This window comes from Abramis brama (genome assembly GCF_963993115.1).
Source record: "Abramis brama genome assembly, chromosome: 14".
Classification (NCBI taxonomy): domain Eukaryota; kingdom Metazoa; phylum Chordata; class Actinopteri; order Cypriniformes; family Leuciscidae; genus Abramis; species Abramis brama.
The window spans coordinates 6530584-6557916 of record NC_139976.1 but is presented as its reverse complement, the minus strand read 5'-3'; the positions used below and the strand labels follow the sequence as shown (position 1 = coordinate 6557916).

Genomic DNA, 27333 nt, shown 5'->3' with positions numbered 1-27333 from the left:
TACTTATAGTCAACAGAATGTCTAAAGTGAACCATCAAAATAAAGTGTAACCAGAAATTGTATTGGTTCAACAGTCATTTGTTTAATAGTCACTATATAATTCCCATTCTTCCATTTGTTCCATTATTTTATTATTATTGTTTGATTATTATTCAGAGTTTTCCCATTACAAATGTAAATGTTACATTTTTTAACATTATGAAAAGAGTTCAGAAGTTTGCCTTCTGCTCTTTTGAAAATATAAAATTTTAGTAGGCACAATTTATTCTGTCCACAAAACAAATTTAAAGCATTTATGCATAAACCTTTAGATCATAAGCTTTTTAAGATAATGAGAACCATAAACTCAGGCAAGTGTGTCTAAACCTTTCACTGGTAATGTAAATTTGCAGCATTTTCTTTTTAAATGCACATAGAAAAGCTTAGAAAATGTATGCCAGCATTTCTTGAAAAATACATAAAATAATCTTGAATCTATAAATATTGTTTGGATAAACCAGTAAATGCAGCATATTTAACAGCATCCCCAGAGAAAGTAGTAGGAAGAGAGAGAGAGAGAGAGAGAGAGAGAGAGAGAGAGCTGCACACAAATAGCATTGGTTCTTGAGTGTATCAACATGCTAGATTTGAATATGTAAATTAATGAGATTTTTGGAGAAACCAAAGTTTCCTAAGTGCAAGCAATCATAAAAATGAGAAAGCAGTCTTCATAGCTTCTACCTTACAGCCTCATATTTCATGCATTTTTATACTTGTAGAACTTCCTTTGTTTTTTTTCCACTGAAATAAGCCCAAGCCTTTAAACAGGTGAATGTGAACAGGCTCCATTTGCGCTCAGAAATCGTGAAATAGAAATCATGTTGAGTTTCAGTGATGAGCACTGGGTTTCTCGCTGTGTAAATATTGGTAATACCCTGGGAGAGAAGTAGATTTCCATCTGCATGTCTCAGAGGATGGCACTATGATGACTGCTGCATTCTGGGCCGTGACACTCTCTCTCTCTCTCTCTCTCTCTCTCTCTCTCTCTCTCTCTCTCTCTCTCTCTCTCTCTCTCTCTCTCTCTCTCTCTCACTCTCACTCTCACTCTCACTCTCATCTCTCTCTCTCTCTCTCTCTCTCTCTCTCTCTCTCTCTCTCTCTCTCTCTCTCTCTCTCTCTCTCTCTCTCTCTCTCTCTTCTCTCTCTCTCTCTCTCTCTCTCTCTCTCTCTCTCTCTGTTTGTTTTTTGGTGCATTGTACTAACGCATCTAATGACTTCTTAATTAGCTGAGGTGTTTTTTTTAGCTGGGGCATGGCCACTCAACACATTAGTTTTTACTAATCAGCAAGATCTGTTTGTGCCTACCGTGCATGTGTCTTCACTAGCATTGGAGTAACTAACTCAAAGTAGCCGTTCTACTAACTTAACTACAGTTTTAGTAGCGTGACATTAGTTCAGCTGTTCACAGTGTAGCTTAGCCAAAAACAAACATTTTTCTTACAAAAAGCAGTGTGTGAAACCAACACCACATCCCTACTTTGTATGTCACATTTACATCCAAGTGCATTGAGGCAGTTAACAAGCGCTCTTTCCAACAATAATGTTCTCTTTAGGGTTGCCAACTTGCGAAATTTGGCAAAGAAGGTGGAATACTGTGGCAGTATGGGACTGTTGTTATGTAAATAAAATCAGAAATCAGAAATCATTGAACATTAAATCAGAATCAATGCCATTTATTTACTTAATACACAATCCTGGTCACTTTAAAATTAAAATTAAGTCAACATTTACTCACCCTGGTGTTGTTGTAATGCAGAATTCCCTTCTTTCTTTTTCTGACCACAAAAGGAGAATTTTTTAAAGAAAAATGTCCCGCTCGCGCTCGTCCATAGAATGGCAGTGAATAGCGACCAGCATCAAGCTTTAAAAATAAATATGCAAAAGTAGCCTATCACAGAATGTTCCCATACAACATGTGCAGGGTGCGGACTACAGGGAGCTAGGCTTCCCTTAGTAAGACATGGGCTCCCGGAAAATGTGATTTGTGAAATTTGATGTAAATTCAATTTAAACCTAATTCACTTCAATAAAGATAACTATACATGCTATTCTTGTCATGAGCATCAAGGTGTGGTGGCGCTGCAGTGCAAATTCCACTCAAGTTTACGTTTAAATTTATGCATTTGGCAGACGCTTTTATCCAAAGCGACTTACATTGCATTTCAAGGTACACATTTTACATTCTTATCAGTTCTCAGTTCTTGCTTTCCCCTGGGAATCAAACCCATGACCTTGGCATTGCAAGCACCAACACTCTACTGTTTGAGCAACAGGAAAGCTAGTACATGTGTTAACTCAAAGATTTGTAGAAAAATATAAACATTGGAGATCATTGATCTGTGAGCAAAGTCCTTGAAATCCATTCTGCAGTTAACATATAGCACCACTTCTTGGATTTCTGGACGAACAGCTAAGGAAGCTGACCCCGGGCCTCTGTGGTCGATTCTGTGTTAAGGTTAAGGTTATTCCCAATTATGTGTTGTGGCTGGGTCGTTATAGGTCTGCGTGACTCTCAATGTCTTATGCCTAATTTAACGCAGGAATTATGGTATTATTCTGTAGCCTGACGAGTAATTTAACTGTTGTTCATGTGAACTGAAAGACAACCTATTTATAGACTATTTGTGGGTGGCTGTTTGCTGTTTGACATATCAATTTGTGTCGATAAAGTATAATAGGTATCCTGATTTATTCTATATAGTGCTTGCATAAAGCAAGTAGTGCATACACTTGTAGCTGTTATGTATCTTTGTAAGTCATTGTAAGGCCTCTTTTGAGGCACGCGCAAACGTACAAACACCCCATGTCTCATGTCACGTTTTTAGTCATTGGTACATGTTATTCCAAACATGAATAAAACTGAAACATTTGCTCAAAACTAGTTTTCAAAGCAGCTTCCCCAACATGTGCTTTTTGATTCTACAGGCATTTTCCATCTGCGTGTACCGGAGTCATCAGCAGTCGGGTCAGCGGTTGGCCGAATCAAAGCTCATGATCTGGACATAGGGAAAAACGCGGAGGTGGAATACAACATCGTCCCTGGAGATGGAGGAGCCATGTTTGACATCACCACCAACGAGCACAATCAGGAGGGAATCATCATGCTCAAAAAGGTAAAGCCTTATTTACTGGAAAATCTATTCAAACAGCAAATAAATACACAGGTTAAAAGCTCAGCGGTTGATTTGTATTAATAAATGGAGGTCACATTAAAACATTAAAAATGCAACATTTTGTCATGCTTTACACTTGCCGTATACTAATTAGAATTGTCCCTCAGTAAATTAAGTTTTATCAAAAGTTAGTGGACTTGTTTACCAAGGAGAGATGAGATGAAATATGAGGTGTATTTTGTGTGAAGAAAACAGAAAAATCAAGGTAATAATCTCTTGTAAAATTTCCAATTAAGCTGCAATTATGTCAAATTGTGCAAAAAAATGTGGAAAACATTTATTAAGCCAGTTTTCAACCCTAAGGTTCTACATGCTGCCATGAAGTCACACTATAGAACAGAAACGCACAAAAGCTTGACTTTTAAATACAGAAACATTAATATACAGTACATGCAAAATGTCCTCCCTCCAGGTCAGAGTCTATCAGAGTTGCCATAGTCCTTCAACGCTGTGTCGTGACTCAACCATACGCTGAAAATGACAGAGAGCCCATCATTCATACAACCGCAACCGCATTATCAAAACATCACTCAAACATCACTGTTAAGAGCACTTTGGGATAATTGTGTCTGACATTAAGGACTCCCCCAAAGGTAAACTCGAACATTCAGCTCGACTGGAGAGTGCGCAAGGTGACTTTCTTTGATTTGAATTGAGCTCAGTACTTAAATACTGGCAGCGTGACAGGACTTATTATTGCGGCACACATCTCTTTATACTATCTCTATTGTCTCCGCCTAGTGGAATGAGAACAGCCTTGTCAATAAAAACAGCTGGTATAATAGGCTATTACCGAAACTGCACTGCGTTGATCTCTTTAGTGTTAGTGGAGATATATGAGGGTGGAGAGCACTAACTGTGTCCATATGCTTCCCTCTAAATGCACACAGTATGCATGAAAAGAACACAGCCAGGAATCCCCACATACTCTACACAATACTTTCTAGACATCATCTATCACGTGCACACTGCTTTCGAAGTGACAGGAGTGTTTATGTGCCGGAATGAAACACAGAGGTTGTCTAAGTGCAATGTTTTACCTGATTTTGAAGCTGTGAACAAGAACCATTAATCTATATAGGGACATTTTTAAATAACTGTTTTCTATTTTAAAGTTTCAAAATGTAATTCATTCCTGTGATGCAAAGCTGAATTTTCAGCATCATTACTCCAAGTCTTCAGTCACATGATCCTTCAGAAATATGCTGATTTGCTGCTCAAGAAACATTTATTATTAATATCAATGTTGAAAATGGTTGTGCTGATTAATATTCTTGTGGAAACCATGTTACTTCTATTTAGGATTCTTTGATTAATTTAATAAATACTAAAACAAATATTCATTTATTTGAAATACTTATATTTTGTAACATTATAAATGTTGTTTTACTGTTACTTTCAATCAATCAAATGAATGGGTCCTTTTGAATATTTATTCAAAATTCCTGACCCCAATATTTTGAACAGTATACACTAAGTATACAAAACTGAACAATAAAATATTAACAATAAGAATAAAGTTTGTAGACAAACTTTAAGTTGGCTTGAAAATGACATTGGCAGAAAGTTTGAAGTAGTTTTAAAAGCTTGAAGTTTGAAAGTTTTCAGATTGAAATAGTAGTTTTAAAAGAGATTAGATAGATGGATGGATGGATGGATGGATGGATGGATGGATGGATGGATGGATGGATGGATGGATGGATGGATGGATGGATGGATGGATGGATGGATGGATGGATGGATGGATGGATGGATGGATGGATGGATGGATGGATGGATGGATGGATGGATGGATGGATGGATGGATGGATGGATGGATGGATGGATGGATGGATGGATGGATATAACCTAATAATTGTATGTACACAATAAAAGACCACAGCGATATTAAACAGCATCATGATTTCATTTTACCTGCATGCCTGCCATATTTTCCAGAAAACAGAGATGACTAAGTTACCTCCAGGAATAGAGCATTGCACCATTCCCAAGGGTACTCATAAAATCTGACACATTCACACTCAGAGTTGCAAACACTTCTCTTATAAAACCGTTGAAGCTATAAATGGTTTCGTTGTGATTTGAAATTTTCTTTGTCAACACATTGCATAAAGAACCACATGGGATATGGAGGCCGAGCTAATAAAGTGTGTCATAAAACAACAGGCAAGCATCAATTGATGACATCAAAACAGGAAGGGTTTTTTTTTTTGTACCTGTTAACATCTCCCTAAGTTGCACACAAGATAAGTCATAGTCACTGATTCAAAGACAAATGGAACTTTGCACACTTGATGAATCAGAATGAAGGCTGAAATAAAATATGTCATTACATTACATGTAATATGACTGTTTATTCTGTGCAATGGTAAAATTGTCAAGAGAAAGAGATTTAGCTATACTAACCTTTTAATCATATCATGCACAACGGGAGCTGTAGAAATGAAGGTCCTGCATTACAATTTAAAAAGCCCATCACTTGTTTGTTTACTCTAAAATGTGCACATTTGCTGGCCCAGACTAAAAATATATGACCATAACATATTTTGAGAAACACAAATTAAATTGTAAATTACTTTAGGTCTTTTTTGTGCACTTTCCACAGCAACCGTTTCCACATCAAAACATCAGCATCTCAGTTACCATAGAAATATAGATTATTGAGCAGCGGTCTCACAGCACTAAAGGCTGAATCCATACTATATCAGCATGCTTTTTGTTCTTCTCCTTTTCTTTTCCAGTGCACAACCTTTCCCCCCTCCTTTGAGGCATAAAGATATAACATTATGATTTTGTTCTCTACACTTCTCTGACAGTCCACTAAGAGTTTTCAGTGCTTTGTTTGTATTCTTGGGGGTTCAAGACACCAGTTACAGGTGTGGACAACAGAAATTAGTGCAGTCATTTTCTCTCTGTACAGCTGAGAGAGATTGGGAGAGTTATTGTGGGCATGTATTGTCTCAGTATGACTGTGTGTCGTGCCAACACTGAGACAGAATGATGCATTCTCCTCAATAGGAGATCCAGGCAGCAATCCTGCCAGTGTGGAGATGCTGTCTCTAAGCGAAATAATTGAAGCATGTGCCCTACAAGCAAAACATTACATGAGGTGAAGAGGTTTCTGTTTTTTGGTTTGTTTTTTTTCCCTCTGTGTCTGAGAAGTGTTTTTGTGCACATGTGTGCTGTTTATGTGCTTGATAGCAATGAGGCATGGTGACCCCTCTGTGATTTGGAACAGTGGGCAGAACAGGAATAATCGTTTACTGCAGTTTAACAACAGGAACAGACTAACACAAACACACAATGGGAATGTTCCAGATGCTATTCTACCTACTGTTTTGAAAGAAAAAAAAAAAAATAAGCGGTTTGTGTGCTGTGTTCGAGATGCTGTGCACACACATTTATTTTGAAATAAGCTAATTTCATTCTACATTTGCTAAAATATGCAGTAGACTATTAGAATATGACACTGTATCCCACCATTTAATACAATGCTGAATTAAACATGCAACACCAGTGAAGGTAAATAATGTAGCATGCTGTTTAAAATGTTTGTCATTGATAATTGCATATAGTTTAAGATGATATTTTAATAGGCAGTATGCAGAAAATCTTGCCAGCGTTGCTAAAATCATTTTATTTAGGCTTGCCATGGTTTATGGTGATGCTGATCATAATTTGTACAATAGATACCAGCGATACTGGTGTGAAAATGTATATTTGGTAAAAGGTGGAAAGTATGGAAGCCCATTTCCACCACATAAAAAAAAAAAAACAATAATGCTTTGGTAAATCCTAATTATAACATTAAAAGTCAAATTTATTAAATAAAAAGTCATAATTATGACAAAGATATTGACTTACGTCAACAATGACCTTTTATATCATAATGATGATGATTTTTTTTTTTTTTTTTTTTATGTGGCGGAAGTAGGCTTCCAGCTGTTTTAGGATGGGAAATAGCTCTTATGTCAATATTATAAGGACAATTATTGCATATCACTATTAAGTGTCCAACCAGTGGTATTGCCGGTATAGCCAGTTTGAATTTGAATAACACAGCAACATGCAAATTACAGTCTAATTATACATGAATACACCATTATAATTACACTAAAAAGTATTTTACTCAATATTGCACAATCTATAAAATTTGCTTGGAAAAAAGTTTCATTCTGTTCCATATTTTCGACCAAACTGCCACTGTTACCAAGTAGATTACATTTTGTTTAATCAATTCAAGAAATACAAATGCCATCTTAAATAACCAAGGCATGTTTTCCCAATAATTTTGAGATGCTGCTAACTGCAGAGCCAATGGGTGGAGCTTGACATCCAGCCCCCCTCTCTGGGCACAATGGGTGGAGTTTGAAGGTCTAGCCACACCCTAACCCTACCCATAAGATGTCAAGCTCCACCCATTGGCTCTGCAGTTAGCAGCATCTCAAAATTATTGGGAAAACATGCCTTGGTTATTTAAGATGGCATTTGTATTTCTTGAATTGATTAAACAAAATGTAATCTACTTGGTAACAGTGGCAGTTTGGTCGAAAATATGGAACAGAATGAAACTTTTTCCCAAGCAAATTTTATAGATTGTGCAATATTGAGTAAAATACTTTTTAAAATACAGTTTTGATGGCGCTAATTAATCATTGAATCGGTATTGAATCAACTCACTGAAACATACAGGCTGAATCCAGTACCGCATACTACTCTTATTATTTTTACTATATCGTCCTATGGCAGAAATACTGTAGTAGTAAGCTTGTATGTGGTTCCAAATTCAGCAACTAATTCTATTCAGATAAAGGTGCGATTTTACTTGTAAAAAGCAAAAGTAAGCTGAAGACTACTATAGCGGGGCTTTAGCTGAATGGTGCTTTGTGCTGGCCGACTGAATGAGATGTATTTGTGTGTGTGTGTGTGTGTCTGTGTGTTGAGAGGATCATCAAGGCTTAAGGATTGTGAGTGATTACCTGCTCTACTGTCAGATTGAACATGGGCAGCACAGGAGATCATGAAAATGTTTATACAACCTCTCGGCTAAAGCAGCGATTAAAGCAAACAATAGGCCCTGCCGATCCCCGCTACAATCGTGCGAAACATCCCTATTTACAATTCCTCAAATAAACGTTCGGCGGCACAATAATGCGCATACACATGCTTATAATGTGTACACAGACACACACACATGCAGCGAGTCACATATTCCCTTATCTTCGGTTCTACTCAAAGGATGTTCTTGTCAGATTAAAATGCTTTGTGATGTATTGTGTATTTGTGTGCCTGTTAGCGATTGTGCATGAAATGAGTGTTTTGTGAAAGCGGTAATTGAAATACTAAATATAGAGAAGAGGCTTTTATGCTACAGACCCCACACATTTTACATTTAGGGCAGACCAGGGCCAGTTGTCACAGTTTTTTGTGAAAAATTCTCAGGAAAGGTTTCTTTGTCACAATGAAAATCTGCTATTAAATAACATATATTGTGGTTTAGTGTGTTTGTGTGTGTGATTATATATATACTAATAATAATGAATATATGTAAATGTTAAATTATTTTGGGGAAAAAAACATTACTGAACCGAAATTGATTTGACACACTATCAAGTTTGTTTGTTTTTGTTTATTTTTATTTATTTTTTTAAAAATTAATTCATACTTTTATTCAGAAAGGATCCATTAAATTGATCAAAACTGACAGTAAAAAAAAAATTCTAATGTTAGAAAAGATTTATATTTCACATTAATGTTGATCTTTTGAACTTTCTATTAAGTAAAAATAAATAAAAAGGTTTCACAGTTTTTAACAAAAATATTAAGCAGCTCATTAGAATTATTTCTGAAGGATTGTGTGACAATGAAGACTGGAGTATTCAGCGTTTGCCATCACAGAAACATAATAAAACAGAAAACAGCTGCAATAATACTAATACACAATAATGCTGTTTTTATTGTATTTTTGATCAAATAAATGCAGCCTTGGTGAGCAAGAGAGTTCTTTCAAAAACTCTTACCGACCCCAATGTTTTGGACTTTTATGTAGCCTACACACAAATAGACACACACATATATACATAACCAAACGGTCAGGTATAACCACGTTGGGAGATTTACATTTCACACCAGTCAGCATTCTGTGCAGTGGTGTGAAGCTACAACAGCCCCGAATTCCCAGAAAGTGGGTCAGCTCATGATTAGTCATCAAAAACAAATGATGCTCATTTCTCCCATTAGTAAACAAAAGCAATTATTCTTTTAAGTTGTGAGAGAAGTCTGATCCCACAGGATCTCACCGTCTCCCACTCCCTCAGAGTTGGCAACACAACACAGAATATAATTATCACATAGTTCACTTAAACAAAGAAACAATGGCAAAACACTGAAGACAATCTGAGCTGCAGAGAGGCTAACAAAACATGACAAGAAAAAGTGTGAGGCAGATGGACATCCGTGGCAGAATGTCAACACAATAATCGATGCTGCTCTTCAATTGCCACATGGAAACATGACTTCTGAAAGTAAGGCACAGGCTTACATGCCTTCAGTCTAATGACTCATTCCTGCAGTGTCCTACTCTGTCAGAGTTTCTCATCCCTCATTAAGTATGTCATTAATGTGCTGTTTGATCTATAAATCAGCTGAGAGTGCTCAAACTGCCACTGTCACTGGGATTTTAATGACTCACCTCTTCCGTGATAAAAAAGTAATGGCATATTCACCTGATTTGAGATCGTTTGGGAAGGAGGCAAGTCTTGCATGCAAAAATCACATTGGATAGCCTTGTTTATCCATGTTTACTCTACATTTTCTACATGTGTTTTGTTTGGGAACAGGAACTGTAGGTTTCCAACAGGAGAAAGCAGTGCCACCTATGGGTGACTCCTGATTAATATACTGGTAAAATAAACAAAAAGGGCAACGTTCAAAAGGGAATACTAGCTTACTTCTTACTGAATACTACAAATCTACCATATACTGGTTATTAATTATTAAATAGTGTGTGAAACAGAATGCATTATGCAATAATAAAGATTTCAAACAGTAGTTTGTAACATTGTTGTCACATGACCTTGTCACATTCAGTTTGTCTGGTTAGCTTTTGTAAATATCTTGTTTCTCCATTAGAAAAGTGTACAGAATGACACAAAAAAGTGTGTTCTATATATAAATGTGTGTGGTATGAATGTAATATGGACATACTACATTCGCCATGTTGCCATCATCATGTGATCTACTAGCTTCATTTGCATCACTTCTCTGCCATTCACAAATCCGCTCCCGTTGCATCATGGGATAGTAAAGTGTCCACCGTATGCACACTTCAGAATCTCGCCGGAAATAGTTGGTCATCTGGGTATTTTTTCCTTCTCTTTTATTATCACTGTGAATTCAGACATATTTCTTTTGTTTTTCTCACCTACTATATAATAGGTATAGTATGCGGTTTCAGACGCAGCTGGAATGTCAAGTCAAGTGCATTGTATTGTGGGATATAGTATTCCGTGCAAATGGAAAGTAGGTCATTCATGTGGAAAATTTGCATACAGTGCACAGTTTACATTGTATATTCTGCAGAAATAGTAAGCTATTATGCTATTTCAAACAGCCAGGAGGAATAATATCGTATTCGGAAACAGAAACAACTTGTTTACCTTCATGCAAAAGTGTGAATGTGAAATGTAATGACATGACAGACAAGTGACAATGATGTGATGATGTATACTTGATTATATCCGATTATACATATCAAAGACTCCACATCCAGTATGTGTGTGTGTGTGTGTGTGTGTGTGTACGTACAAGTAGGAATGTCAGCATGCACGGCATGTGGTAAAGAAAGGGGATATAAAAAAAAAAACTTTAGCTGAGAGCAGCAGTCTGAAGGTGACGCGATGTTAGTGGTGTGTTTGTGTCAGCGCTGTGAACTGAGGTTATTAGTGGGGATATTTTTTACCACCAAATGTCAAGAATCTAGAAACCAAAGGTGTGTTATGACATTACCCGTGTGCCTGCGGATATATGCATCATTTGAAACCTGGTGTGCAATATACATTTGTTGTGCCCTAGTTTTGTGTGTATGTCTGAGTTTACCTATTTCGAAAATCCCGAAGATCACTTTATCCTTTTTACTATGGTGAGATAACACCATGTCAACGAAGACATCAAACATCCCAGTTACAACATGAATTATCGACACAGAAAACTCATTTAGCAGTAGAGGGCTCTGCATGCTTTGCTGGCTCCAAATAGAGGGCTGTTTGCACCTCTAAACCCTGCTGTGCTTGGAGTAGGCCTTACCGTCTATTCCCAGACACTTCTGCTCAAAGCAGAGCACACACTGCTGTGTTTACCTCCAGTGATCATTCCGTTTTAAAACAATGTCAAGTTTGATGTATTGGCCAATACTTGTGGAACAGTGTTGTGAGATACAGTTTATGAATTTGGTTGTGTGGTTGCATGCTAGTTTAAGAGATTCTGCTACTGATTCTGTGAAGCGCATTATGGTAAAATATTCAGCAATTTCAAGTGCAGTTCCCTTTAAGGTTCTCAATTAGTGGGCCATGAACCGAAAATGAGACACAGGGTCAAAACATAAGAAAAAAAAATCATGCTTTGGTAAATCATAATTGATGTAATTTATGAGAAAAAAAAAAGAGAGAAAGTCAAAACTATGAAATACAGAGTCATAATCATATAAGATAAAAAGACAAAACTATGAGATACTAATTCATAACTGAGAAAGTCAAAAGTGTGACAAAAAGTCAATTACGATTATTATTGTCTTTTTCTCATAATTACAACTTTTTACTTCTTTTAATTATTTATTAAAGCTCTCGGATTTAATAAAAAATAGGCCTATCTTAACTTGTGTTCCGAAGATGAACGAAGGTCTTACGGGTTTGGAATTACATGAGGGCGAGTAATTAATGACAGAAATTTCATGTTTGGTTGAACTAACCCTTTAAAACCCACTGGAACTGATGGCTAAACATCTCCTCAAAGGCGTCATGCTGATACTCTCCAATTACTTTTATCTTCCAACCTGCAATCTTTGTACTTCCAGCTAAGAGGCTTACAGCAATATTGAGGTTGTTTTCAATATAATGTCTAGACGTTGCATTTGTGGCATCCTACTGATTTACAAAGACATTCATTTTGATTTGTCTCATGTTTTACAGCAATTCAAATCATGTTTTACAGCAATTCACTTATAATGGAAGCCACTGTTTAAGAGATGTGTTTATACTTCTAAAATTATGTGCAATTGTTGAAAAGCTATAGGCTTTTTTTTTTTTTTTTTTTTTTTTTTTTTTTGATTTTGATCATCAACATCACGTTTACTGGTAATCAAATGTACACCCTTGAATACGAACTCTGCTATTTTTTGTGTTGTAGATAGATATAGATAGATATATTTTGTCATATTTGTCTACTCAAAATAGTTTAAGACTATGGTTAGTGCCAAGATAGCGGTAAAGAGTTGCAATTTCAATGTTGTCACGTCAAAAAGTGCATCTGGATGAGTAGTGTCTGTATGTGGACAATAGGTTAAAAGTCACTGTTTGTCTCTGTTTTCAAATATTTTCCATCTATTTCTTTCAGAATGATGCTGCCTTTCCATATTGTACCTCGCTGACGCACATTTGTTTGCTGTTTGCCAGAGTGTTACAGAATATAAAGCAAATTAAGTCAGCAAAAAGTTTCATAACAGTATAATTTTAGAACTGCACAACTGCAGTTTCCAGTACTCTCTAAAGTCGTGCACTAGCCGAGTGGACTTATTTTGGGAGCTGTGTCTTTGTGTCAATACAAATTATCCACTGTGCAGTTTCGCTAATAAAATACATCAAGCTAACTTGCGTGATGATCCTGTAATGCACTCATTCATGCTGATTAAATGGGCTCTTATCCACCCAGATCGGCAGGAGTTCTTTACCTCAGAAAGACATCCTGGCCATGGCTTGCATTGCCAGTAATTAAGCACATTCTGACAAAATAGAATATATAATTGGGTCCTTTTGTTTCATTAAAGCCTCTTGCTTTCCAGGTGTCCAAAAAGAATCTCACACCACTGCATTAAGATGTACTGCTGTTGTTTTCTCTGGCGCTGAAAGTGTGTCATCCTTTTCTTTTTTTTATAATTAGTATGCACAAGGTGCAAATATAAGTAGGCCAGATTTCTTTAAATAGAAAGCAGTCTTGCTGTTTTTACAGAATTTTTTATCAAATAAATGCTGCCTTGGTGAGCATAAGAGACAAAAATCTTATCGACCCCAAACTTTTGAATGGTAGTGTAGTCATATATAGTGGAAGTGTAGTCACAGTCATATATGGAACATTTTTGTTTAATAACACTCTAAAAATGATATAAATTCCTAGATTATAATATTATTAGAACCTAGATTTTGTTTGTTAGATGATATAAATAGATTACTTATTAAAACACTACTCACAAGAAAACACATATATATATATATATATATATATATATATATAGCCTATATATATATATATATATATATCAATTTGTCAATGTTATAAGTGAGTGCAGCACCCAGGGACATGGTAAAAATAGCAATTTCCTCTCAAGCCAAAGATTTACATTTAAATATGTTCTCTTAAATGTGATATTGTGATCATATTTTTACAGTATTTTTAAACATAATATGGAGACGTACTGCATAGTAGGAATTACAGGTGGCAGGCAGAGCTACAATAAGTGTATCGTTCCATGTGTCCATTTTATGCCCATCTTGAAAAGGGAATGAAAAAAGTTGTGTTAGAGTAATACTGTTCCAAACACAAACAAATCCAGCTCTTATTAAATATGCATCATCCTGCATCCTGCGTCCTAAAGAGGAAAGTGTACAAGTGAGCCAACGAGCTGATGGGCTCATAAAAAAAAAAAAGAAGCCTTTTCATGAAAACTTGGAGCTATTTCACAGGCCAAGGCTAACAGGCACACTGTTACAACAACAAGAGGAGCACTTTTTCCGGGTGCTTCACATTGTAATCTTATTTAGATGAAGGCAAACTGCATTACACTTTACGAAAATCTGGGAGCGGGTTCTGCATACTAATAGGAGGGTGTATTGATATCGTGCAGAGAAGCCCTGAGGATTAAAGGGCTGACTTTAATAATAGCTATTGATTTCACAAAGATCTTCTTAAGTAAGAATAGAATAATGCAGTATTTGGCTGTGTGGGCAAAATGTCTGCTAGAGCTCCTATTGGTTACAAAGAATAAGCGCAGATCCGCTAATGGAAATAAAAACGAAGTTTACATCAAAGCGCTCTCACATCTACAACCTGAGTCGCAGCAGAAATTCTCCAGAGGACAGTGACGCTGCGTTCTAAAAGCCCCTTAGTGTTTTAGAAATAATCATGAAGAGAATGCTAATGGCAGACATATTTACATTGCACCGAACGGCTCGGAGCATCTGCACCTACACAATGGATGTTGTTTGTTTCAGGATCAGGTGCGCAATTATTCAATTCCCACAACTGGCATTGACGGCTTGGGCTGCGATCATCTGGATTTCTCTGCTGGCACTCACACCAGTGCAAGGAGGGAGCACATTACCATATCAAAGAGTTCAGTGGCATGAAGTGTTGAATTTAAAGTGTCTTTTGTTCTGGTAACGTTTAAGTGTCGGTACACGCAGATACGGAAATGAGTATTTCCCTCACGTACACATGTACACGTACTGCCTGAACTACTAACACCTTTCCTGAGGCCTTTGATCTACGTAGTGTTGATTAATGTTCTTCAAAGCTTTTAGCTTCTCAGACCAAATGTATCTGTTATAGAGATGAACTGATGCCACATTTATCGTCCGATATTGATAGCCAGTTATTCAGAATGATATCTGCCGATACCGATATTTGATTTTCTTGAGGACAAAATATCTCTCCCAAAACTATACAGGGAACCTTCTCATTTGGTACATTACTATAAAATTAACAACAGAGCTATTATATTCAACTGCTATTTATTTTCGGATATAATAATAAGATATAAGATACACTCAAATAAAAACGGAAATGCTTGTATGCAGCTCAGTTGAAATTTATTCAAGCATCCATATATAATTGACAGTAAATAAGCTCCTCTCTAGTGTTTTTTGTTAACACCGGATAACTTTCCTGAGGTAAACGCAACGTTAAGTGACTGTTTTTATTGACATCTTTCCGTGGTTGAAACACTGATTGAGTGATTACATGAGACATGATTAATTTCAGTAAGTTGTACTGTATTATCCAACTCCTTCTTGCATGTTTGAGGTATAACCTGTATTAAAGTGGAAGAAAAAGCTTGAGCTGAGGTGTACAGCGACATGTCACGCCACAATTAAGTGCATCAAAACAGCATTTATTGTTTGAATTTCATGACAGAATTTGAAAGCTGAGTCTTTGTTTCTAATCACAAGCAACAGAGCACAAAGCTCTTTGTAATTATTGGATGGGGGCGTTACAAATAATGTTTGGATTAGGGAAAAACTGCTGACCTGGCAATGCTGGCTTTGACGGGAGTATTTTGTGCATAGTGGCCGTCATCATCGAGTGTTCCCATTTGCCGTTTGGGGTCCTGGCGTTTGCAGTCGTTTGGGCTCTGTGGCATTCAAGATGCAGTTCGAAGTGGGTTGCTTGATATACCCACTCTATGAGGGACTACTCTGGTTACTTCATTTTTACCCTACTGCTCATTCTTTTCATTTGGTCAGATATTTGTATATTTTTCTATGCATGATTACTATATGGTTATTGATGGTTATTGTTTGTTCTATTTGTCCTGTTTGTGATGTATTTATGTTTATTGATTGTAAAGCGCTTTGAGCTTGGGAAAAACACTATATAAATTAAACATATTATTATTATTATTATTATTAAATCTAACAAACACATTAGTATATATTTTGCAAAATTTGAATATCCATAAACATATATATATATATATATATATATATATATATATATATATATATATATATATATATATATATATATATATATATATGTTAATAAGTAAACATATAAAAATATACGCAATTATATTTAAATTAGTTTAATTTATTCTTGTGATGGTAAAGCTGAATTTTCAGCATCATTACTACAGTCTTCAGTGTCACATGATCCTTCAGAAATCATTCTAATATGCTGATTTGCTGCTCAAGAATTTTTTTTATTATTATTATCAATTGTCATGGTGCAGGCAAAGAAAGATGAGCAGAGGATCTAAATTGCAGCAGTTTTAGTTTATTTACAAAAAAATAAGCCAAAGAAGGCTATCCAGAAGGTAAAAATCAGCATAACAGCTTCACACAAATAAAGACAATACAGGACAATGAGGAGAACCAAACTGAGGGCTTACATTCATGGTTAAATGGGGAACCAAACAAGACTCAGGTGAACATAATCAATGAACCAATAAGTAATCATGGAAACTAACTAGCAACAGGAACAAAGGGAACAGGAACTAATGCTGCATTCACAGCATGTCGTAATTACTGCAATTTCAAGATGACAACGCGTGACGTGGAAGCTGCACTATCAACGCCCAAATGAACCTGCAATGGTCAGGTAGTACAAGTAGGAGCTCTCTGAAAATGTCCAGTTTACAAGCTGTAGTTAAAAGTTCTATGAGGATGTGAATGCCTTTCTCAAGCTGGAATCTTGTAATTACAATAATTTTGAGTTGGCCTGAATACACCTTAAACACAGGAAGGAAATATGGGAACCAAAGGAAAAACAACATAAGAGTCACACATAGAACATAACCATTACATCAATGGTGAAAATAGTTGTGCTGCCTATAGTTTTGCGGAAACCATGATACTTTTTTTTTTTTTTTTTTTTTTGATTATTTGAGGAATTGAATTTTCATTAAGAACAGCATTATTTTGAAATAGAAATATTTTGTAACATTATAAATGTATGTAATGTCACTTTAATTATTTGTATGCAACTGGTTTTCTTTTAAACAGTCACCTGTTAGCAACACCATACAATTCATACAATTCAGTCCCCAGTGAAGTTTGTGGCTTTTATAATGTTCAAATTCATATAATTACAATGTTAATAGACCAGTTAAAAAATAAATAAGAAATTACTATTTAATACACACTGCTGTGCTGTGTAAATAATTTTCCTTGAGCAACATTTTTGTTCAATCAAATGTTTTAAATGACTTTCCCTCAGTAGCATTTTTTTATTTTGTGTAAATGTTTCATTTTAACACCTGAGGTGTTCTGTGTGTCCCCTGAGTTATTGTCCTCCCCGTCGTGTCCTGATACTGTGACCTTTAATTGAAGATCAATGTTTTGTAATGACAATATTCACTAGAAGTGGCATCAGCCATTAAGTTAAAAAATGGTGGAGTGTGCAACTCTCCTGTTTTATGTTGATAGATAATAGTTAATGGATTTGGGATGTGCAAAATACAGTTATTTTGTCAGTTTTTCTGTCTGATTGTAATGACAAACCAATAGATGGAGCTGCAAATTAGTTTGAATCTGGCGTGTAGTCTCAATTCATTAATTCACTGCCAGATATTTCAGTGTTCATAATTAATATTTGACACATTATTTTTCTATCTGACCCATTTGCAGTGATAAGCAAGGAAAAACCAATTCAAGAGTTGACATCATAGGTGAATGTCTCTGAACATTTTCTTGATAAATAAATATTTTCAGTCCTCATGTATAATCAGTGAGTGGCTACAAATACAAATATGTGCTGTTAAAGCAAAAGCTATACTTCTCATGATCAAGGGTTTAGTGTTGACAGCACAATGTGAAGCATTCAGGACCTTTCCAAGTAAAAGATGTTGTAAAGTATAGTGTTCACATTGTGATTCAGTTTCATCAACAACTAGTGACACACTTGAGAGCCTTTCATTAGGTTTGAGTCACTGTCATTACCCTTCTGGTGTCTTTTCTCTCTTTCTCTCGCTTTTTCCCTCGGTCTCTTCTCTTGTCTCAGCATAAAGTCATTAACTAGGGCCGCCGGGGTGATGTGGCCACTCACACACACTAAAAGGGCAATGATGCTCTTGACATTCTTCTAGGCTAAACCTCCTCACCTCCAATAATCCTGCAGCTTCCTCTGACATTTAATCACCATTCACGTCCGTCCACCATCAATACCGGACACGGGCTCGGAGAGACGCCACGTCTGGTTCACCCTTTTCACCTCACCTGTCGTGAAAACTCAAATGGGAATCTGATGCACATGGTAATAAGAGCAGGTGTTGGCTTGGAAATGTGCATATGGCATAATGGAGTGCTTCTTTCCCTTTCGTCATGCTTAAGGAACACTCACTACCGATCAAAAATGTTTAATAAATAAGGCTTTTCAATGTTTTTTCTAAAAGTTTCTTGGGGTGATTGGTAAAATTGTAACATTGTGAAATATTATCACAATTTAAAAGAACTGTTTTTTTTTTAGCAGCAATGTCTTCAGTATATCATGATCCTTCAGAAATCCGATTTGATGCTCATTTATTATCAGTTATTATTGGTGCTCAAATATTAATAGTGTTCTTATTATTACCAGTTTCGAAAACAGTTTTTGCTGCCTAATATTTGTTTTGGAAACTGTGATACATTCTTTGATTATTAGAACGTTAAAATAGAAATAACATTGCATCATCTGTTCTGCCACTTTTGATCAATTTAATGTGTGCCATCACAGGTATAAATTACATTTTAAAATATATTAAAATAGAAATCAGTTCCTTTAAATTGTAATATTATTTTACAATATTACTATATTTCTCTGCATATTTGATCAAATAAATGTAGCCTTCTAGTGAGCCTAGAGAGACTTCTTTAAAAAAAAAAAAAAAATATATATATATATATATATATATATATATATATATATATATATATATATATATATATATATATATATATATTCCAAACTTTTGATCGGTAAAGTATGATCACACTCCTTACATTCGGTCCACACAAATGAGGATAAGGCGGCTAACACATTCGACTTCTCATTATTTGTCATTTTGACACACTGCTGGCTCATGCACTTGAACTCCAAGGCTGTGCACAGTCCATATGTTGTTTCTTTCCAATCTGTAAGTCTATCAGATATTGTATTCATATGTAATATGGGAATTGATCATCTTCCAAGCAAAGAAGATGGTTTGAAATCTGTCTGCCTGCAACAAATAACCCATTTTCATGAGAGCTGAGGCGGATGCTGTTTCATGTCTCATCTGTTTCTGCATGTTTCTAAGTATTATAATTTATACCGAAGCAAAGCTGTTATGTGGTCAAATAGTTTAAATGACCTTGAAAACTCTCTGCGGGAGTATAAATGAAAATATTGTGTCATGGAGGGAAATATCATAAGGCGGCGCAGGGCTTTCTCAGGCGATGCGACTGTGAAGATCAAGCCATAATTCAATAAGAGCATCACTAAAGATCCCTTTGAGGGGACCTAAATGGAAAATAACCACATGAAATGGCAGTCAGAGAGCAATTTATAGCTTTTGTTTCAAATTAGAGTTACAAAGGCTGTGCGTTCTGATTGAAATGAGGGACGTGGCATAATGTCGTCCGGATGGAAATACAGTTTTACTAGCGTTATGCATATTAAAGAAGACAGAAGTCCTCCATGTGTCCTTTTTTTCCTGAAAAACAAGCAATTTTGCTTGTAAACTGCCTTTCTGTCATATTTCCATAGCTTGCGACCTTAATATCAATGCATCTCTTGGCCTCTAAATGCCAAACAGTGTCGTCTCTGTGGGGCACAGAAGGCCATAGTCGAGTTTTAATAATGAGAAAAATATATTTTGTGTACAATGACTTGGGTCCTAATTACTTGTGGGCAACTGTAAGCTTACTTTCCCTGTATTTAGACTTCAGTAATACCAATGCTTCTGTTTTCATGTCAACAAGAACATTAGCTAATTAGCGACTGCAGTTTTTGGAGGTTCACTTTAACCTGATTGGGATTCTAATTAGCACCATTTGATTTAGTCGGTGTGGAAACTTCAGCAAGGGCATTTGACACAGGCAAATCCCAAACGATTTGGAGTTGCCAATCACCTAAAGCTGGCGGTTTTTTTTTTTTTTTTTTTTTTTTTTCTCTCTGCTTATGAACTGTTTGCTTAGGAAGTTTCAGGTGCAAAATACATGTTACTGCCATATAGAGTGCATATGCTGTGTATTTACAGGTCTGCGGGTGCCATTCATTTATACCTGTGGTGTTTGTTTTCATCTAAAGATGATACCGCACTAAATTGCTCATGATGGAAACCGTATACAGGTCAGATATATGATCTTTGTCTCCTTCGCCCTTTCGCTATCCCCCAGCGAGACAGATTGACAGAGACAGAAAGCTGTGATTGTACAATAGCATTGTATGATTTTCATCTCTATAGATGGGCTGCTTTGATTTAGTGGTGCAAGACCACAATCATCCACACTAGCACATTATATGGCTGTCGTACTGATGACAGACAATCTTTGATTCAGAAGAACTGAAGTGAGAATTTAAAGATAGATATCAGCAGAAAACAGGGCCCCGAATCAAGGGGGGAGAAAAATCAGGAGAAAATGCACAAAGGAGCACAAGAGAACCGTTTTTGGAGTATGTATTGTTTGTTTGACATGCCTGAAAGCAATTGTGACAAACTTCCCCAGACATCGACACACTCGAGATCTGAGAAAGGGCCTGCATTCATTATGATCAAAGTGAGCAATTCCAGCAAAAAAAAAGAGAAAAAGATAAAACGCAAATAAATGAATTAAGCCTTAATGTAAGACCTCAATGAATGGCTAACATGGAGGAGTTATATAATAACTGGATACTATTCATTAGCTTCTTTTAGAATCTGATGCTGTATGTTGCAACATCTACCAACAGGGACTAAGTAAAATTTATGTAAAAAAAAAAGAAAAACATAAACATACTTGAATATTCAGCAAACATGAATTAAATCGAACAAAAATGACATTTAAGAAATGCATAATATTACAAAAAAATATATTTCAAATAAATGCTGTTCGGAAAATTCATCTTTGCATCACATGAATAAATATATTGTTCATTTTCAAACTGTTATTTCACATTGTAATAATGTTTTGCAATATTACAGTTTTACTGTATTTTTTTATCATATCATATTATATTATCAATTATTTTAAAAACAACAAATCTTACCGACCCCAACATTTTGATAAGTGCTCTTTAAGTCCAAAATATATTTTTAAAAAAATGTAAACAGAACATATATAGTGAGGAAAATAAGTATTTGAACACCCTGCTATTTTGCAAGTTCTCCCACTTAGAAATCACGGAGGGGTCTGAAATTGTCATCGTTGGTGCATGTCCACTGTGAGAGACATAATCTAAAAAAAAAAATCCAAAAATCACAATGTATGATTTTTTAACTATTTATTTGTATGATACAGCTGCAAATAAGTATTTGAACACCTGAGAAAATCAATGTTAATATTTGGTACAGTAGCCTTTGTTTGCAATTACAGAGGTCAAACGTTTCCTGTAGTTTTTCACCAGGTTTGCACACACTGCAGGAGGGATTTTGGCCCACTCCTCCACACAGATCTTCTCTAGATCAGTCAGGTTTCTGGGCTGTCGCTAAGAAACACGGAGTTTGAGCTCCCTCCAAAGATTCTCTATTGGGTTTAGGTCTGGAGACTGGCTAGGCCACGCCAGAACCTTGATATGCTTCTTACAGAGCCACTCCTTGGTTATCCTGGCTGTGTGCTTCGGGTCATTTTGTGTTGGAAGACCCAGCATCGACCCATCTTCAATGCTCTAACTGAGGTAAGGAGGTTGTTCCCCAAAATCTCGCAATACATGGCCCCGGTCATCCTCTCCTTAATACAGTGCAGTCGCCCTGTCCCATGTGCAGAAAATCACCCCCAAAGCATGATGCTACCACCCCCATGCTTCACAGTAGGGATGGTGTTCTTGGGATGGTACTCATCCTTCTTCTTCTTCCTCCAAACACGTTTAGTGGAATTATGACCAAAAAGTTCTATTTTGGTCTCATCTGACCACATGACTTTCTCCCATGACTCCTCTGGATCATCCAAATGGTCATTGGCAAACTTAAGACGGGCCTTGACATGTGCTGGTTTAAGCAGGGGAACCTTCCGTGCCATGCATGATTTCAAACCATGACGTCTTAGTGTATTACCAACAGTAACCTTGGAAACGGTGGTCCCAGCTCTTTTCAGGTCATTGACCAGCTCCTCCCGTGTAGTTCTGGGCTGATTTCTCACCTTTCTTAGGATCATTGAGACCCCACGAGGTGAGATCTTGCATGGAGCCCCAGTCCGAGGGAGATTGACAGTCATGTTTAGCTTCTTCCATTTTCTAATGACTGCTCCAACAGTGGACCTTTTTTCACCAAGCTGCTTGGCAATTTCCCCGTAGCCCTTTCCAGCCAATTTTGTCTCTAGTGTCTTTGGACAGCTCTTTGGTCTTGGCCATGTTAGTAGTTGGATTCTTACTGATTGTATGGGGTGGACAGGTGTCTTTATGCAGCTAACGACCTCAAACAGGTGCATCTAATTTAGGATAATAAATGGAGTGGAGGTGGACATTTTAAATGCAGACTAACAGGTCTTTGAGGGTCAGAATTCTAGCTGATAGACAGGTGTTCAAATACTTATTTTCAGCTGTATCATACAAATAAATAGTTAAAAAATCATATATTGTGATTTCTGGATTTTTTTTTTTAGATTATGTCTCTCACAGTGGACATGCACCTACGATAACAATTTCAGACCCCTCCATGATTTCCAAGTGGGAGAACTTGAAAAATAGCAGGGTGTTCAAATACTTATTTTCCTCACTGTATATATGAACAGCCAAACGTTGACCCCCCTGGTTTTGCCTAATTCAACAGGCACTTTACCTGAACTTTTCTTTTTTTCTTTTCTGTTTCTCTGTCTCTCAGCCGCTGGACTATGAGACCAAAAAGGCGTACACATTTAAAGTGGAGGCCTCGAATGCACACCTGGATCCACGGTTCCACAGTTATGGCCCGTTTAAAGACACAGCAACAGTAAAGATAAACGTTCTGGATGTGGATGAGCCTCCCGTCTTCAGCAAACCCTCCTACACGATGGATGTTTACGAGGACACGCCGCAAGGCACCATTATAGGAGCCGTGACTGCACAGGATCTCGACGCAGGGAACAGTCCAGTCAGGTATGCAAACACAGCATATACAAAAGAGTAAGACTCAGGGCTGGTAACCGGAGAGGGTTGTTAGTTCAGTCCTTGCCATCACCATTGTACCTTTGAAAGAAAGAAAGATTATAATTGGACACAGTCCATCTGACACATCTCTATAGCTTTGTGCACACTCAGGTCAAAACAGCAACATCCTGAAAGATTTACCTCGATTTATAATCCATTATGTTTTAGAGTTGCACTTCTTAAGATTGCTTTTTAAAGTTTTACAAGAAGACAAACAATTGATGCACCATTGCCGGGTCCCAACACTATAACGCACCGTGAATCAGTTTCTCTATGAATATTTCATTCAGTATAACAAAGCAAAATGGACAAAGAAAGGATTTGTATTTGTGAAAGGGCTTTGTTTTACTTTTGTTTGGGACATTCTTGGTTAATTATTCAGAAACATCGTAACATTTCTCAATGGGGATGGGCACTTTCTCATCCGAAAAGAGTAGTCCCCAATGAGGTTCTGTGCGAAAAGAACAAAGCTTTTAAAACACTTCTATACACAGCGCGTGTCCACCGCGTGCATGAAACAAAATAGCTAAAGTGCTTTTTGGTAGTTTCAGCGACTTTCAAAGCTTTTTAAGGTTGTTTTTTTTTCCAAGCTACAGGAGTCAAGAAAAGAGCTTCAGAGAGATCAGAAATGGATGGACTTATGAAAGAAGTAAAGTCATCCGAAGCTGTGTTGTTCACGTCAGCTTTAGTTCACAAACTGAAATATTTCTTGAGGTAAACCACTCAAAGAAAAGTTAAGTGGGCAAAATATATGAGGAGTAAAGTTCTGTACAGAATATCAGATTTACATTTCTACATTGAGAAGATGCATTTAACCAAAGTGACTGACAATTGGGGAAATAAAACATAAAATACTGCAGTTTCAGGATTGATCAGAGAGGTACAAAGAACCAAGATAATGAGAAATAATGAAAGAATAGTTAAAGAGAATAGTGATAAATGTGCATGCATGCATATACTATTCTCACTATTCTCTTCTATAGTGATACTATTATAACTATTCTATTTAGCTATTCTTTCATCATCTTGCCACACACCAACAGGTTTTTGTTATAAATAAAATGTTTATATTCACAATCTTTTATCAAATTTTTTTTTTCTTTAATAATATCCTGTTGCACTTGTAAATCCATCATATTATGGAAGTAAAATTGGTTTTGAACAGCCTTCCATGTTTGTTTTAGATCAGTTTGTCCTCAGATGCATCTGTATTTATGAATGTTTGCTTTTTAACATACTCATTTCCTCAGGGATATTTATCTCATTACACATTTGGATCTCAGGCCCAGCGAAGCTGCTATTTCAGCTGAATCGACCCACATCGCTTGCTTTCTTTTTCCAAATACTTATGAATGTTTTAGCTTTGAGTCAACATAGGAATATGCTCAAACTATCCTGACTGCATGACGCCTGATAAAATTCAGGAGATAGACATTAGTTTAACTGACTCTCACATCACGCAACAGGAATAGAACAAGACTTATGCAAGTTGTTAAAATAGGACAAATTTGATGTTCTGCTTCATCTCTCCGCACAGCCAAGGGTCTGTTGAGCTGGTCTCTTAACTACTTTCTACAATGAATAATTTGTTCATCAGTCTGTTTGTTTTGTAATCTCGTAGTCGTGTAAAGTTTAATGAAGCATCATATTGAAATTCTGTTTTAAGTTTTTTTTTTCCTTTTTGCAGCAGCAGCAGCAGCAGCATTTGCTGTTTAAAAAATTCAATAAAAAAAGGCTTTGCTCAGATACAGTAGGTTAATGATCAGCTAATTAGAAATGAACCAAAACTTGTGTAGACCCAAGTTTGGTTTGAAGATGAAAAACATACCAAGCACAATGTTCTCTCACCATTTCTAACATGCACTCACTGCGTTCAGCATGGTCTTGCGTCTGTAAAAGCAGAAACGAAAGCTGATGCTCCCCGTGTGTTCATATGTAAATTACTCAAGCTTATTTTGTCCATTAGATCTAAAGATCTAATTAAAAAAAAATAATAATAATAATACATTTACCCGCCCATAGACCCTCCCCTCGAAGAAATCAGTACAGAAGTGGACAAATGAGAGTAAATAAATCACCAGATGTAAACGGAAATGTGTCTCTCTCGTCTACTTGTAATCCGATCGACCAAAATGCATCTTAATACCAGGTGTAAACATGGCCTGAGGGTTGAACAATCTTTTCTTTTCCCAACTATTTCCTGTTTTGAAATGTGCTATATTAACACAGTATCACATACTGCTCCGAGACATGAAGGTTGAGGATCCAAATGAAGTTTATTCTGAAAGGGTAATCCAAAAACGTAATCCAAAGACGTAATCCAAAGTACAGGCAAGGTCTGACACAGGAAGGCAGTCCATACAAACAAACACAACAAAAAGGCAGGGGACACAGGCAAAGGGGAATCCAAGAAACAGGCAAAGATCAAACACCAAGAACAAGGGATCAATAGAGAGAATGCTCGGAATTGCAGTACAAACACTAAACAAGACTTCGCAGGGAATGAATGTGAAAACCAGGCTTATATGGGGTGAGTTGAACAACGTAATGACATACAGGTGAACGTGATCATGGCTGATTAGTCGATGGGCAAAGGATTATGGGAAACGGAGTCTGTGGATGTGTGGTGATTGTCCGGGTTGGAGTGCAAGACACTGATGGTAATCCCGGGCACTCTTACTGGTGATCGTTACACACAGATTCAGAATGAGTCATTTATATGCATTACATTCCCACTACTGCAGTCTCTGTATGGTATGTATGATGATTATTATGGAGAATCAGGCCTCCTTACGGTTGTGAATCAGAACATCAAAGGCGTTTTGTTGAGAATCCAATGCAAATGCACAAAAATCCTCAGATGTTTTTCTTTTTCTTTTTTTTGACCACCTTTTGAGTAAATGTAACAAGGCAGCTGCTGAAATGTGTAAACTATAAACCACATAGCATCCCACTTCACCCAGCTCTCCCACTTAATTTCCCTTTGCTCAATTCTCGGTCAAGCCACAAATAAACAAACAAGCAGTGTTGAAAATACCAGCCATGCATTAATACGTCCAGAAGTTCAGGTTTGAAAAAGTGTTTGTGAGAGAATGAGTCCAAACCGTCAATGGTATATGAATGAGGTCATCGCAAACCGAACTTTCTCATGCATATACTGGGGGGAAAAGTCTCACCGAGACACATGTTAAACACCCCATGAGAATGGTTACGGGGTGTGTTAACAAGGTTGCTAGGCTATTACACCGACATCACATCTGTTCAAAACTGGACCCACACATAGCAGTTCGCTAGAGTGCACAGTATTTTCATGCCTGCTTGCCGCATGACTAAATCAAACATAATGAGCACTGTGCAAAACTGTGAGGATGAGAATAGAAGGACAAAAATGGCAATATATACCCTTGAACATCGCCTACAGTAGTGCCTAGCCTAGTAAGGGTGAATATGCCCCTCAAATGTACTGTATGAACTAATTCTTTGTTCTTCAGGTATTCCATTGACTGGAAGAGCGACCTGGACAGTTTCTTCGACATCGATCCCGTCAGAGGAACCATCTCGACCAATGAGCTTCTGGACAGGGAGAGTATAGCGCAGCACAACATTTCAGTTGTGGCCACTAAAGTTAGTAAGTATGGCTGTGAACCTCAGTAGTGATTCATAAAAGTCCAATTGTCTTAAATGCAGGGATTTTATCTAACGGATTTACGGTGGCCCATCACTGCGCAGTCAGCAGCAAATTCCATTAAGTCTGCTTTTTACGAGCATTCATAAAATATGACGACTCTCCTGGAATATGTATCATTACTACAGTGTCTTTCTTTTCTCCTTGACCTCCTGAATTTAACAATTGATG

The 27333-nt window shown here is 36.8% G+C and overlaps 1 protein-coding gene across 1 annotated transcript in view; it reads left to right on the top strand.

Moving 5' to 3' along the window:
* cdh12b (cadherin 12b) overlaps positions 1 to 27333 on the top strand; it is a 140535-nt gene that overhangs the window by 89303 nt on the left and 23899 nt on the right. The window contains exons 6-8 of the mRNA XM_084135125.1: positions 2965 to 3152; positions 23173 to 23426; positions 26969 to 27105. Coding sequence (XP_083991251.1) covers positions 2965 to 3152; positions 23173 to 23426; positions 26969 to 27105 — 579 coding nt within the window. The remainder of the gene's footprint in view (positions 1 to 2964; positions 3153 to 23172; positions 23427 to 26968; positions 27106 to 27333) is intronic.